Genomic DNA, 13,954 nt, shown 5'->3' with positions numbered 1-13,954 from the left:
GTGAACCTCAGAGGCAGCCTTGGAGTTATTTTTCACTTTCCATTGCTGAATCTCCCCTTTAACATCAGGAACAGGGGTTTATTCACATTTATCCATTGAAAAGCATCTTTTAACTTCTGTATCTAGATTGACGCTTACAATGCTAGTTGAGTAACTACACTGAGTAAAGCTTCTTAGAAGCATTAGGGGTACATCAATAGCTGAGGACATTTCCTCTCCTTCTCACTCCCGAGGTCTTTTTCTCACAAATAAGACATGAATAGTTCTAAATTTGTTTGAATTTAAAAAATGGGGGAAAAAAAAAATTAAAAGGAGCAGAAAATGAAGCAGTTCAAGTTTTGTACTAACAGCAGGTCCACCTTTCCTATTAAATCTTGTTCAAACGTAGCTTCTCTTGCTTATGCCTGGAAATATGCAGAAATTACAGCTGTGTGCCACTGCTATCTTATTCATAACAGTATTTAGTATTTTTGAAAAAGTGATGGGGTTGTTCACAAAGGAAAATCACAGTTAAAAACCCAATCTGGTTAAGCAGACTTTCAGCACCACGTATTGTATGCTTTTAAAACATACTCTTATAGGAAGAAAGCAACTGATTTAAATGTGTTCTCACAAATAAAAAAGGGAACCAATTTGATTTGTAGCAATTAAAATAACAGGGTAAACATTGGTAACATCTGCACAGAATGTGAAGAAGACAACCGAGTCCTCTTCATCTGAGCTTCCACAGGAAAATAATGAAATTGAAAGGGTGGTGATGTTCTATGCGGTGAGAGTGGGGCTTTTTGTTTGCTAGACTGACTGATTTCTTGTTGAGCCATTTGCTCTTTTTTTTTTTTTGAGATTTCCAGTAACCAAACAAAGAAACTCCTAGGAAATATGATGAGTTGCTTTACTGAAAAGGTATAAGACATGCAATTGCATTCATCACTACCCAGTAACTGGAGAAGAACAAAGACAATAGGGAAAGAACACTCCAGTTAATTGGTCAAATAAAGAACAGAAACTCTTCTAAAAGAAAAAAAGTGAGTACTGAACAAATGAGAGCAAGGATAATATGGAATGGCTCACTCGAAACCACTCTGAAATAGAAATATTTCTTAAAAACAGGACAACAGTAAACTAACATGCATCTGTGGAAGGGTCAGAAAAAGCATCTCAGCTGAAATTCAGAATAATGAACCAGAGCTACAAGCAGTGTCACTGGTTACTTAGAAAACAGAGTAAGATTTGGCAGAAAGGGCAAAGGAATATTTTTATTATCTCCTTTCCTTTCATCAGCCTGTGAACAAACTTAGGATTATCTATAGACTGAATTGCCTTGAAAACTGAACAATAAAAGTCATCAGAAAGGATGGAAGTGAGGAATGCCCAGAAGATCCCTGTAGTCTGTAATCTTCTACATTAAGAAAAAAACAGGAAGTGACCCAAAGATATCCTCAGAGGTCTGAGAAGTGTGAAAAAGTAAAAATAAAGAAATATACATTTATCTAAGGCACCCAACCATTCATTTCAAAAGAGATGCATCTGTTTTTTCTTTAGGTGACTGGCTCACAACAGCAGAATGCTTCAGGAAGCCACATGAGGACATCACATCCATTTTTAAACGACTACAGCAAATTTAGAGTTTGTCACATGGAAAGTTTTATCACAAAATATTCACACTGATATTTTCAGAGTGTACTGTCAGTACAAATTATCAGTAATACACATTACCACAAACGTTCAATCACACTGACTATATGACTGGTTTCTTATTCACTGAATGGCCACAGAGGCATTCCTTAATACTGGATGTGCTACATCTACAACAGATGGTGGTACCTCAACTGTTTGCATTTGATAACCTACCAATAAAAGAATTCCTTTTACAAAAAAAGAAGTTTCATAAAGGGAAGAACGTTCCCCCTTCATATCTCCACAATAGGTCTCCAAAAATGATGCTCTGTTCCATTGCAATTCATTCTAAATTGAGGTCTGATTAATTCTACGCAATTGAAGTTATGAAACAGAAGGCACCTGGCTTTAGTACCAATTTCCAGAAACAGGCATGCAGAAAGAAAAAGAATTTCCTGGAAGGCCAAGTCCTTATGGCACTCCAAGTAAAAACATGCTAAAAAGACCAACAAACCACAATAACAATAAGGGAGGAAAACCCTCCACAAGAGTAGTTTAAGCCCCATTTCCTACATGAGGCTCAACCATTCTGAAATGTGGCAAGCTGTTAGTGAGCCTTGTCTAGCATGGGCATTAGGAAGAATCCCTAAACAGCCTGAGCAACGTAGCAGGCATGTCTCAGTGATGCTCTTGTAAGTACTACAATTAAGGCTAGAAAAGGTCTTTCACAATTAGGATCACAGATTGCCTGTTGGATGTATGAATGAGTGTCTTTTTCACATATGAATGTGCATGAATGATGATATACATATGTGTATGTATGAATGGATGTCTTTTTCACATAGTATAAACTTGTACAGCAGAACAGCAGACTAAAATCCCACACTTGAAGAGATTATGTCTGTGTTTCTTTTGACTGGTCGAGTACTAATTTCCCAGGTATCATATGAATCAGCATCAAAATAAAAGCATGAAATGAATAAACTACAAGGATGCAAGGATGGACAGACACAAGACAGAATTGATTTGAAACTCCAATTTTACCTTCTCATTACTGATTATGGTACGATCAAAACCTACATCTATGTAAGCACACTGAGGCTCTTTAAAAGAACACCGATTTCGGTGGTAAAATTGAAACAAGAGGTTATTCCAGCCCCAGTACTAAGTGACCTCTTCCAGCAGAACAGCATCTGAATGGCTGAGACTGGCCATTCTTGCCTTCATGACTTCAGTTTTCATGCGCTAGTCTCCAGGCAAAGGAGATGAAAGGTAGCAGAACATGCAACTGCATATGCACTGAGATCTAACAAGTATGAAGAACAGTACAGGGCCTGGCCAGAGATGAGGTGTTCAAATGCCATCTGGAGTATTTAAATGGTGCTCATAAAGATCGCTTACCGGATTTTTAGCTATTCTACTTGCTTAGAGGAAAAACAACTCCCTTGGGACTCCTTAAGAGCTGGATGCAGAAGAAAGCCAGAGAAGGATCCTGCTGATGCCAAAGTCTGTGGAGCCTCAGCGTTTTCTGATACGCATCGAGCAGCATTTCCTCCAGGTTGCAGAACGTGCGACCTTCATCCTCCTTCAGTGGCAAGCACAACCAATGCAATGCTAGCCCTGAGTTTGGATCACTCAGCAAAAGCCCAACAAAATCCAATGAACATCTCCTGTACTAAAAATCTTGCCTACAGACCAGCAAGGCAGAGAGGGGAAAAAACTAAATAATTTTAGCAAGAAGGCTTGTATTATTTACATCTCCTTCTTGCTGGGTTTATAATAGCTTAACTCAGAGGATTTCCTTTTCACTGACACAGACCTAATCTGAAAAGGAAGCACTGACACTTTTCAAGCAGACAAATACTGAGGGACAAACATTCTTGTCTTCAAGGGCTGGATCCACAGGGCAGCAACACAGAATGGCAGCACAGCAGGGAAGCCCTGAAGGGCAGATTTCTTCCCTGACACATGAGCAGAGCATGGCTGGTGCTGAGAAACATGACCTTAATGCCTCTTGGTGTAGGCACCTACCCTGGTGTGACACACGTCCCAGCAGGAGGACTGCTCAGCGGGGTCCAGACTGGCTGCACAGAGAAAGCAGCTCTTCCCATCTCACACAGCAGAGATGGAAATGCTCTGGGAGGAGTGCTGCCTTTCTCTCTTACCCTCCTGATCCCCCAGCAGCAGCGTGTCAGTTCTGAACCCCTGCTCACAAGTGCAGTCCCACTGCAAGGAGCAGGGCTGCTTGAGCAAGTAGCTGCTACTCAAAATCTGTCACCTTCACACTTGGCATAAAGCCTCCAACTCTCAGAATTACCAGTTTCGTGGTGATTCATGTAACAAAGCAGCCTGTGCAGCATCAAGATAAAAATGCCTCCTCGCAGTGAAACAAGCAGCAAAAAGCTCTGTATATTCCCAGATCCGAGCTACAGGTATCCTTCTTCTCTTCTTTCCGCCCCATCATCTTTTTTTTTGTGATTATTATTACTCATATTTAAACGTTCCTGTTGTGTTAAGTCAAGGTAACTGTCAATAGCAAATCTGATACTAACAAATGATCTTTTTCTTTTAGTTATTGTACTGTGTAGAGACTTTAGAAAATAAGTTCTATGAACACCACTGCAGCAGCACATTATTCTTTTTCTTCTTATCTTCTACTTTCACAATGCTGTTTTACAAATTTTAATTATTAATTACCAGTAGTTACTTAAGTTGCACATCTGTCTTACTTCAGATGCAGAATCATCTCATGCTTTGCACTGCACCACTAACTTTAGTCTTTCAGTCTGTCAGAAGGAGTTCACAGAATCACAGAATCACAGAGTTCCTAAGTAAGAAAGCAAATGAGGGCACTCCAGTTTCACCTTCATCTTTTTCCAGAGTGCAGAATATTTGGCTTTTCTATTTCTTGGCATTTAAGATGCTACTACTAGGCCTCCTGCTGCCCTGTTAACTGCCAGATAATGCATCATCTGACAGTCATTAGCACTTTAAAGAAAACCTGCAGGAATTCTGACCTCCACTATTTTATTGTATTAAATTAATTTTGGAACTCAAACACCTTGAAAGTCTGGTTTGAGCATAGAAGAGGCTGAAGACAGAACACAGTCTGTATTTCATAGCCTGGGTTTGTTCATCAGACCCTTCAAGGACATAGCCATTTGGGTAAGATTCCTTTCCCATCCCTTCATATCCTTCTACCAGCAAACTCCATGTCCCAGTAGCCATTCCAGTTCAGATCTGTGGCAGCAAAAAGACAAGAAATGGATGTGAACAAGTCAAGACTGTCATATTTTCTCTTGCTTTTCTCTCAGATTCTGCCAAACAGACCAACAGCGATCATGTTGAGAATCCCAAGACATAAGAAAGCTACAAGAAAAGCATGCAATTAATAAAACTACATGCAGGTCAGCCACTGAAAAGCAATGTTGAATTAGGGAGTAGACTGGGCTTTTTCATAGGATTTTCGACGTCCACACACCAAAGTAAATTCTCCATCATACTAGGGCTGAACAAAGTTTCTCAGTACTGGGTAGCAAGCTCTGATTGAAATAACACATCCTTTATCAGGAAAACGACTCACTAGCTTTGCATGTATTTCTGAAATGCTTTTTGCTGGGAGCTGGCTAATTCTTTGGATATCATGTGCATCACATTATTCTGAAAAATACAGAACCAGTGAAATCAACCTCCATCACTGCTGTCAGTGCCTGGCAAGACAGCTCTAGAAGAATCATAATCCTGTTCAAAACTCTTGATTTGCCTAATGAAATGCACCCACCTGCTAACTGTTGAATCTATTTCTCATTCCTCTCCTCAAATGCAGAAGACTCAATGCTCTGAAGATGAGTCAACATTGAAAGAATCACTCTGCACCCCAAATGACCAAAATAAAAGCATTTATATGACTTCTGTAAACTTTGCCCATTATTTCTCTGATTTTCTGATGAGCATAGCCAATGACTGAAGAACTGCAGCAGTCACGTACCTCTGATTTGTCTATTCTTTTGACACTACAGAGAGCAAAAGCTCAGATCTGATGAACTGCTGCTCCAATTCAGTGCATCCATTACTTTGTATTAACTGCAGAGATTCCAGCTAACTCAGCAGTGTCTATTAATATTTCAATATAGTTAATTAATACTTATCTGCTAGGACTTATGGGATGAGAAATACAGTTTTTTCTCCTTGCTGTTGTACAAGTGTACCAACACAATATATACAGCATACCAGTGTCCTCACTGGCTCAGAAAAGTCTACTTGTAGCGCAAGCACTGTGAGGTCAGCCACAAATTACCTTCCATAGGGCATCCTGAGAACAGTAGTAAGGCTATGGCAGGTAGCATCTCCTGCTATATAGTTTTTCTTAGACAGAAATATATACATTTCTAGAAAGTGTCTGATTGACCATGCATGCTCTGTGGAGAAGCTCTTTGAACATACAGAAAAGTGCACAGACTTACAAATGTCCAGAGGCAGGCTGAGTCTATTGCTCAGATGGGCTTGCTTCACATCTGGAGATCCCTGGCAAACGTTTTGCAGACTTGGATTCCTTCCCCGCAGAGAAGCTGTTTTTGGGCAGAAACAAGAAGAAACCTGGCACATCTGACAACTGCAAGCCATGGAGATATTTAGAGGCTGTATGAGCCAGCAGCCCAAGTGAGGGGGAAGAGACTAAGCAAACATTAATGGTGTGCTGTGATTAGGGATCTGGGGAACACTCCTGCCTTCCTAAAGCTGTCCACGTGTCCCAGGCACACCACTACCATGCACTAAGGTGCACATCAGACACACGTCTGTGGCTCTGGTTTCCAGGAGGCTGATCTATGCAAACACAGTACCCAGGGAACTATCTCAGTCTGAAGGCAACACAGAATATAACAGCTGCAAGGATATTTCTTTATTAAATGATTGCATTTTGATGGCTATCCAAACAAGAAAAACAGCAATACTTGAGAATGAAAAACATCATTTAAACAGCTGTAACTCCCTTCTCCAGTAGCCCATTTCAAGCTAAGTAACAATCAGCTTCAATGGCTCTTTGTTTCACGACACGATTTTCATCCATCAAATTGGCTTTACACCCCTCAGCACTGATGTGGACATTCTCTCTTTCACCTTAAACAGGAATGCTTCCTTAGGCCCAAGTGAAAATGAGGGTGCAAGAAGGGAAAACACAAGGCCCTAGCATGTTGATTTGCCTTTTAAAGACAGATTGGGGAGCATTCTTCTGATGTCTGTTAACGATGAACCAAGACACGATGAACCAAGACACATCAGTGCCTTCCTAAAGTAGATCCTTTCACAGTTGTAATAGGACAAACGAGGAGAGGGCTAAGAAACTCAGTTTAACCATGATAGAGCATTTCCTTCTTTTCCATGGCTGATTACCGTAACAGAACTGTAACAGAATTTGTATCTATTTGAAGAAGGATGTGCTAATAGTGATTTATCCAGAACTGTGTTATCTATGTAATACAAGCTCACACTGCAGCGAATTTAAGTGCTAATCACCACGATCATCACACTGAAGCTCCTCTAAGACATTTTTCACTATCTTCCTCAAAAGGCATTTCAAATATCATGCAGCAATTATACCCTTTAGGGAGGGGAACTGAATACAGCCATCTAGTTACTGTTGTACCAGTGAACTTTAATTACTCTGCAACCCTTTAAAGGCTGTTCTGGGAGACTCATGCAGTGTAAAAGGTAACCAGAGCTTCAGGTAACTGTTTAGTATCCACTGGGAACCAGGCACCGTACTGTATAAAAGGGCCTATGGATACAAGTATAATTTAAACAAATAGGAAAGCAGTATGATGAGCTCTTTAGAATTTTCTTTTGTTTTCAAGCCCCACAAACTACTTGAAATTGCATTAAAAAATAAGTCTATTTGCCCCTTTTTGGTATCCTTTTCCTGGGAGGAAAGGGAGGAGAAAGCAGAGTGAAAAAGCATTGCTTTTACTTAATTTTTGAAGCTGCCAGAAAAAGTTCCTAAGGTGAGGAGCACATGCATACAAACCTATCACCATAACCCTCACTGGGCAATCATGCAAGTGTAATGACAGGATATTGCAATGAGATAAGTTTCTTTGCACAAGATGTAAACCGTAGCTCTGAGGCCAAAGTGGTTTCAGGGTATTGTACAGTCAGTAGATAAAGAGTTGAAAAAGAACTTGCACTGGCTTTTATTGTCACATCCTTAGCCAATACAGAGAAAAATACAGAGAAGCTCTGTTACAAATAAATGCTATTTCTTCAATCTCAAAAGAAGGATGACTACAATGAAGTTTTCAGAAGGGTGGGTGCATAGTTTGGGAAGAGCATCCACTCTACTACACAGAATTAAGGCCGGAGATTGCCAAGGGAAACAGAAAATATCATCAGAGGACTTTGTCAGCTGCAAGTGGTTGGCACTCAGGTTTTAGTTTATAGAGGAGAATAAAAGCTTTTTATGAAGGTACATAAATACCTGCACATTTGTGCCACAAGATACAAAAGATCTAGCAAGAAAAAGTATCTCTGACTCAGATATAATACTCTGTATACAGACTTACAGAAGCTATTTAAGAGATGCTAAATAACAAAAATACAATCCTCTGTATCAAAAATAAAACCCAATAAGTAGAGGAAAAATACACCACAACAAAAAAATCCCAACACATTCAATTCTAGCACAAAGAAACATCTTTCCTCTGTCCACTCTTCAGGGAAGGAAACATCTTAATGACTACATTCACTTTGCCCTTTCTTCCCTTTCTCCGTGCATATGAAGGCTTCTCAGAAAAAAAATGTACTGATCCCTTCCAAAATTTGGAGAGGGAAAAACTGTCTGCGTGATTTCTAGGTGTTCTGAGGCTCTGCCTCATGGAAAGGACATGCACACTGGCTGGGGACGACTTCTCCTGGCACACTTGAAGACAGAGTAAGGACAACAGGTATGTTCTTGTTTTCACTGAATGGCACGTTACTTAAGAGGTCACGCTGTAAGCAAGAGCAATCATAATAGCAATATTCTTCCCCACCAGTAAAACAAATAGATGAGGGACATCTTTATGTACAGCCCTGGGTCTCCTAAGATTTCACCACTAGCTAAACCAAGACATGAGAGAAGATCTAAGCTACCAAGAACACTTCTTGGAGATTCAGCATATATTTCCTTGCTTAATGCACTTTAAACCTCTACCTCAGATTCAATATAAAATTCTAAAGTGCATGAAACACCAAGTTCCCAAAGCCTTTCATCCCATTCAACAAAGGAAGCTGCTCGTACAGTAATGGCTATGGCACAAACAGTTGTGCTGCATGCATAAACCTAATCCATCAGTTTCAAACAAGTGAACAATGAAGATCACATATGTTCCAGTATAGCAGCAAAAAGTTACATGGGACTTCAGATGTCCTGAATGATGGATTTTACTATGGCTAATCCTGTTACCACACCTACTGCCTTGGTATATGCCTTTATATCTTGCTGACAGAAATCTTTTTCTTTCTCTGACGAGCCTTAATGAAAGCTAAGTATCTCTTTATTCACTATACTGATACAGCTGGTAAGTCTTTTCACTTTAGCAGACAGAGGGAAGAAAGGAGTTTAAAAGCAGAATGCATCTCTGAAAAGACAAGCAAACAGGTCCTGCCTTCAGCTCCCTTTCAGCATTAAGCCCTGCTACTTAATACTGCAGTTGGCTACAGGTACAGAAACACAACCTGAAACACCTCTAAGGAGGAAGCAGCTAACACAGCCTCTGACCTGTCTTCCTGTGACTGACGTGGGTAATTGCAAGAGCAAATACCTCGCTGTTCCAGAGCGATCCTTCCACTGCCCTCTATAAGCCTTTTACACTGGTGGCAGATGGTCCCCGTGCCCTCCTGAGGCTGCTGACACATATCTATAGGTACATGTGGGGCCGCTTTGGGGGCACCTGCTAAGAACATGCTTCTGCTGCCTCAGACAGCATTAACTGGCAGCAGCTAAGTTTAGCCTTGCCAGTTCTTACTGACATCCCATGCCCTCTTTCACCTTAATCTTGGTGACTCTTTCCCCTTGTTTCCTACTATTATGCCATAAAACATGTTAACAAAAAACTATATTCCATTTATGTAATGATATTTCCCGACCAAGCAGTTCTGTTGCTCTCCCTTTGGGTCTCCTTAGCACTGTCAGAGCTGTTAGATGCACTGCTTCCAGAGGGAAAAGCTTTCAAGGTCTGACCCCAAGGTTATTAACTGATGCCTATGTTGTTTTCTGTTAAAAAAAAATAGGCATCATTAATAAATTAATTTGTTCCTAAAAATATCATTTGTAGCAACCTTATCAAATTCATTCTACAGAATGGTTTGTTCATCAGAGCTTTGAGATAACACTGAATTACAATTCAGTCCTTCCTAATTTCTTTTTTCGCCTCTCAATCATATGTGACTATTTTGCAGGTTATTTGTTAATCCCATCTCATTTTCATATTATTTTTGAAACGTTCCAAGATTCTGCCACGCTTCCACACAGAGAAAATCAAAACAGTCAATTGTTTCCTACTTATTTTTAGCCCTTTCAACCTGCTACATAATTGTGATAACTCTGAAACAAGCTATAAAAGTTTTCTGAAAAGTTAATCACTTCAGTGATCTACAAAGAGCCTTTACGTGTAGCGTAAGCCATAAGAAATTGGTGCTGATGAGACAGTGATAAGACAAATTAAATTCTTCACGAATGCCTGAACATGCCAAATTTCTTTAATCAGCGACTACTTACAAGCAGCTTAATTCAGTTTATTCGTAGCTCTTCATGTCAGTATTTTCAATAAGCCCCCTTTGTCTACAATGAACCAAAGAGCACTCACAAAGCAGAGAGCAGGAACAATTGCTCTAAGGAATTACTGACTTGCCAATAATCAGGGAAGCATCTTATAGATTATATGGCTCTTTATCAGAGATCCTAAGAACACAGAGTGACCACTTAAAGCCCAATGCAGATATGGCAACTCAGCACAGACTTCAAGAAACTGCAGACTCACATGATGCTGCTTGCCAGCCCATGCAGCCCTGACAAACACACACAAATGAAAAAGATGGCAGAGAAATAGAGGATGCAGAAGCTGAGGGCATGACATGGGACCTCTTCACAAGGGGTCAGTAGAGCACAGAACATGCAACAAAGCCTTCATACTCACATACTTTCAAACCTGAAACAGAGCACGTGGAAAGCTATTCTTACGTCCATCAGTAGATTCTCCTCACCACTCCTAACACATCTTTTTTCTTTTTTTTCCCCAAGACAGAAAGGACATACAGGCAGACAAGAGTCACACACTGAAACAGATCCTGCCCAGTGAGGGGCATGAAGCTTGCAACAGGCACTTGTTATTTCCAACACTCTTGTAAAGAAGTAGATCTAGCCTTGATGAAAATTCCTCTTCCACTTCAATAATATATCAGCTATTTAATTTGCTTATAAACTATTAAGCAGATATATGTCTGTCCAAGTACTGTTAGCACTAATCATAAAAATCATATTGCGCTATAAATTATGCATGGATATTCTGGTTAGCTGAAACGTGCTGCAGTCATTACCCATCATAGCTAAAATGGCATGTGGCCATACGGTATGGCAACATGAAAACACTTGTCAGATACTTCCCATCCCTTATGTACTTCATAACCAGCATGAAACCACAGACAGTCTGGAGCGTTGAAGAAACACTCATGTTATCTTCCAATTTTGCTTCCCTATTTTCTTGCTGAATTTGCTACTCAATAAAATTTGTCTTTGGGCATCACCTTCATTTTGTTTCTTACAGGTTAAATTTAAGTAACAAGGAATGAAAGTTCTCATGACACCATTTTACAAAGCCTGCAGTAATGGCAATAATTACTTTCTTTCAAATATTCAATAACATCAATTCTATAATCAATTCTATAACGACACGTAGGGAAGACAGCCACGTAGGGTGTCAGCATATCAATATAAAATAAGACCATCAAAGCACTCTAAGCAAAATCAATAGAATTGCAGGGTTATAAATGGTGAACTACAAACAGTTTTATCTTAAAAACATTCTGAATGAAGAGAAAAATTTGAGATGGCCTTATTAACAAGTTTTATTACCACATAAAACAAACTAATATAACTAAAATGTTGCAACGGACACTTTTTGCACCTCAGGAGATGCACCATTCCAACTGTTCACCAGCAAGAAAGAACAAACGCAGACAAGTACAATATTCCACACTCATACCATGGTCTGAAGCACAAGAAGCAACTGTTAATAACATAAGATTTCATTAGCATTGAAACTTCGTATTATCTGAAAGCAGTTCAGGACATTCTCTCTGCACCAACGACTTCTGTCATACTGCAAAATCTTAGAAACTTTAACACTAATTCTGATGGCATTATTACTTACACGTCTAGCTGTGAGCATTACTGTCAGTAGTCCCAATGAAACCAATTAGTTGACTCAGAGTAATTAAGCATTAGAGCTAATTATACCTGTTACTGGGAATTAGGCCTTTTCTTTTCACTAGATTGTAATGCTAATATTTCAGAGTTCGGATTGCTGGTTCTGACAATTATATCTAAAGTTTCAGAAAACGTGTTTTCCTTAAAGTCCTAACTCCACTACGAAAACTACATCTCTTGATGAAATGAGAAAGAATAAAAGATTTTGCAGTCTCTCATCTTGCAGGAACAAACTAGACTACATTAACCCAACAATTTTATCAAGCAAAAGGCAATTATAAAGTGAATGTCTTACTCCATTGAGTTCTATGATACTGATTTTCAAGAAGAACTGGGTTACCAATGCAGCACTACAGCAGCCTTACAATCGTATCTAATGCTGACAGTTGTTAAATGCATCAGATCTGCATATCTTGCCCCAGAAGAAAACCTGCACCTTCCTTCTATCTCCTGTCACAATTATTCCACAGCTATGTCAGTGCTGGAGACTGCCAGTGTTGGCTGCCTCCAAAGCCAAGTACAAGAGTGAAGAAGCTCAGTTGTAGTTATGATCTCTCAAAACACAACTTTTGCCTGACACATACAGCACTGATCCTGAGGCATTTTCAGCAACTTCATCTAGTCCTGGAAAGGGACGTCTGTCTCAAATGGCTTATTCTTGTTGTATGATGTGTGGAGTGTGTCTTAAAGCCTTGCTTTCACTGGTGTGCACTCTTTCTGGATTCGGCAAAATAAGGGATGGGTACAGATTTGGTCTCTAGTTGTGCTGCAACATAAGCAGCTTGGAGGCTGATGGTCATAATTCAATCAAAACAAAGTGCAGATGTGAATTTCGGTAACATAAAGCCTGATTACAGAACAGCCCAGCTGTTCAAACCCTTTCATACAGGTATTCAGAAATGCTTTGTCAAAAATCAGTGAAACAACTTCATAAGTACAAGAGAATCTCCATGACAATAATCTGAGGGAGTGATTAGAACAGAGAAAGAAGGTGGAATTTTTCCAAGCACGCATTTTTACTAATCTTTCTCCAGAGAGAAATAAAACATCCCACACACATTACAAAGCCTACTACTGCATATATCTTCCCTGTTCTCCTGAGCCCAATCTTTCCTATCTGAAATCATAAGGCCACCATAATTTGGAAGTATTTTTAAAAACACAAATATACACTTCACATTACCCCTTAAGTATAATTCCTAATCCCATAAATTCAAAGTAGCCTAAGTTCCTAGTTATTCCAATCATTAGACCACACAGAATACTTCATTATAGGTAGACACAAACATACACTGGATAAACAGAAACAAAAAAACACAACTCAAAAAACATTTAACATGACTAGAGAGACAACTGTGTTAGTGTACTAAATCATACATGAGGGTGACCAGAGGCAAACCGAGAAACAGATTTTTTAAGTAAAATGTTGAGTTTTAGGGAAAAAAAAAAAAGAAAACAGAAATAGATGGGATGGAGATTCCTGCAGAAAATCGAGCTAAGTCACTTAATTTTGTTTTCACTTTCTTAGACTTTACCCATCTCAGTGAGCTCTATAAATGTTTAATACAACACAACCTGCTCCTTGCTCACTGAAGAAAAATGTACTATATTACAGATAAATCAACAGATGAGGCTGAGATGCATGACATTATCATTGTATTAGAAAGGAAAATTGTGCATTATTTTGCCCTCTGAAAAATACTCAGTACAGCTCTAAAGCTATATGATGGAATGAATGTAGCAGTACAAATAATAACAGTGAGGCAGCCTACCACAAAGGCTGTAAGAAGCACTACAGCCCCAGACGACTGCCAAAAGTGCCAGGACGGTAGAAATGCAAGAAATTTGTATTTGAACTTTGTGCCCAGCTCAGACTGG

At 39.5% G+C, this 13,954-nt stretch overlaps 1 protein-coding gene across 9 annotated transcripts in view; it reads right to left on the bottom strand.

Moving 5' to 3' along the window:
• The window catches only part of PHACTR1 (phosphatase and actin regulator 1), a 291,827-nt gene that overhangs the window by 258,732 nt on the left and 19,141 nt on the right, over positions 1–13,954 (bottom strand). For 7 of the 9 annotated variants that reach the window (XM_048940524.1, XM_048940521.1, XM_048940525.1 and 4 more), the window contains one exon: positions 6,081–6,185. The exons of the other annotated variants lie outside the window; for them this stretch is intronic. In XM_048940524.1, the coding sequence (XP_048796481.1) occupies positions 6,081–6,185 (105 nt within the window). The remainder of the gene's footprint in view (positions 1–6,080; positions 6,186–13,954) is intronic. 9 annotated transcript variants of the gene reach the window in all.

This window comes from Lagopus muta, chromosome 3 (assembly GCF_023343835.1).
Source record: "Lagopus muta isolate bLagMut1 chromosome 3, bLagMut1 primary, whole genome shotgun sequence".
Taxonomy (NCBI): domain Eukaryota; kingdom Metazoa; phylum Chordata; class Aves; order Galliformes; family Phasianidae; genus Lagopus; species Lagopus muta.
This window is presented reverse-complemented; position numbering and strand designations above follow the sequence as displayed.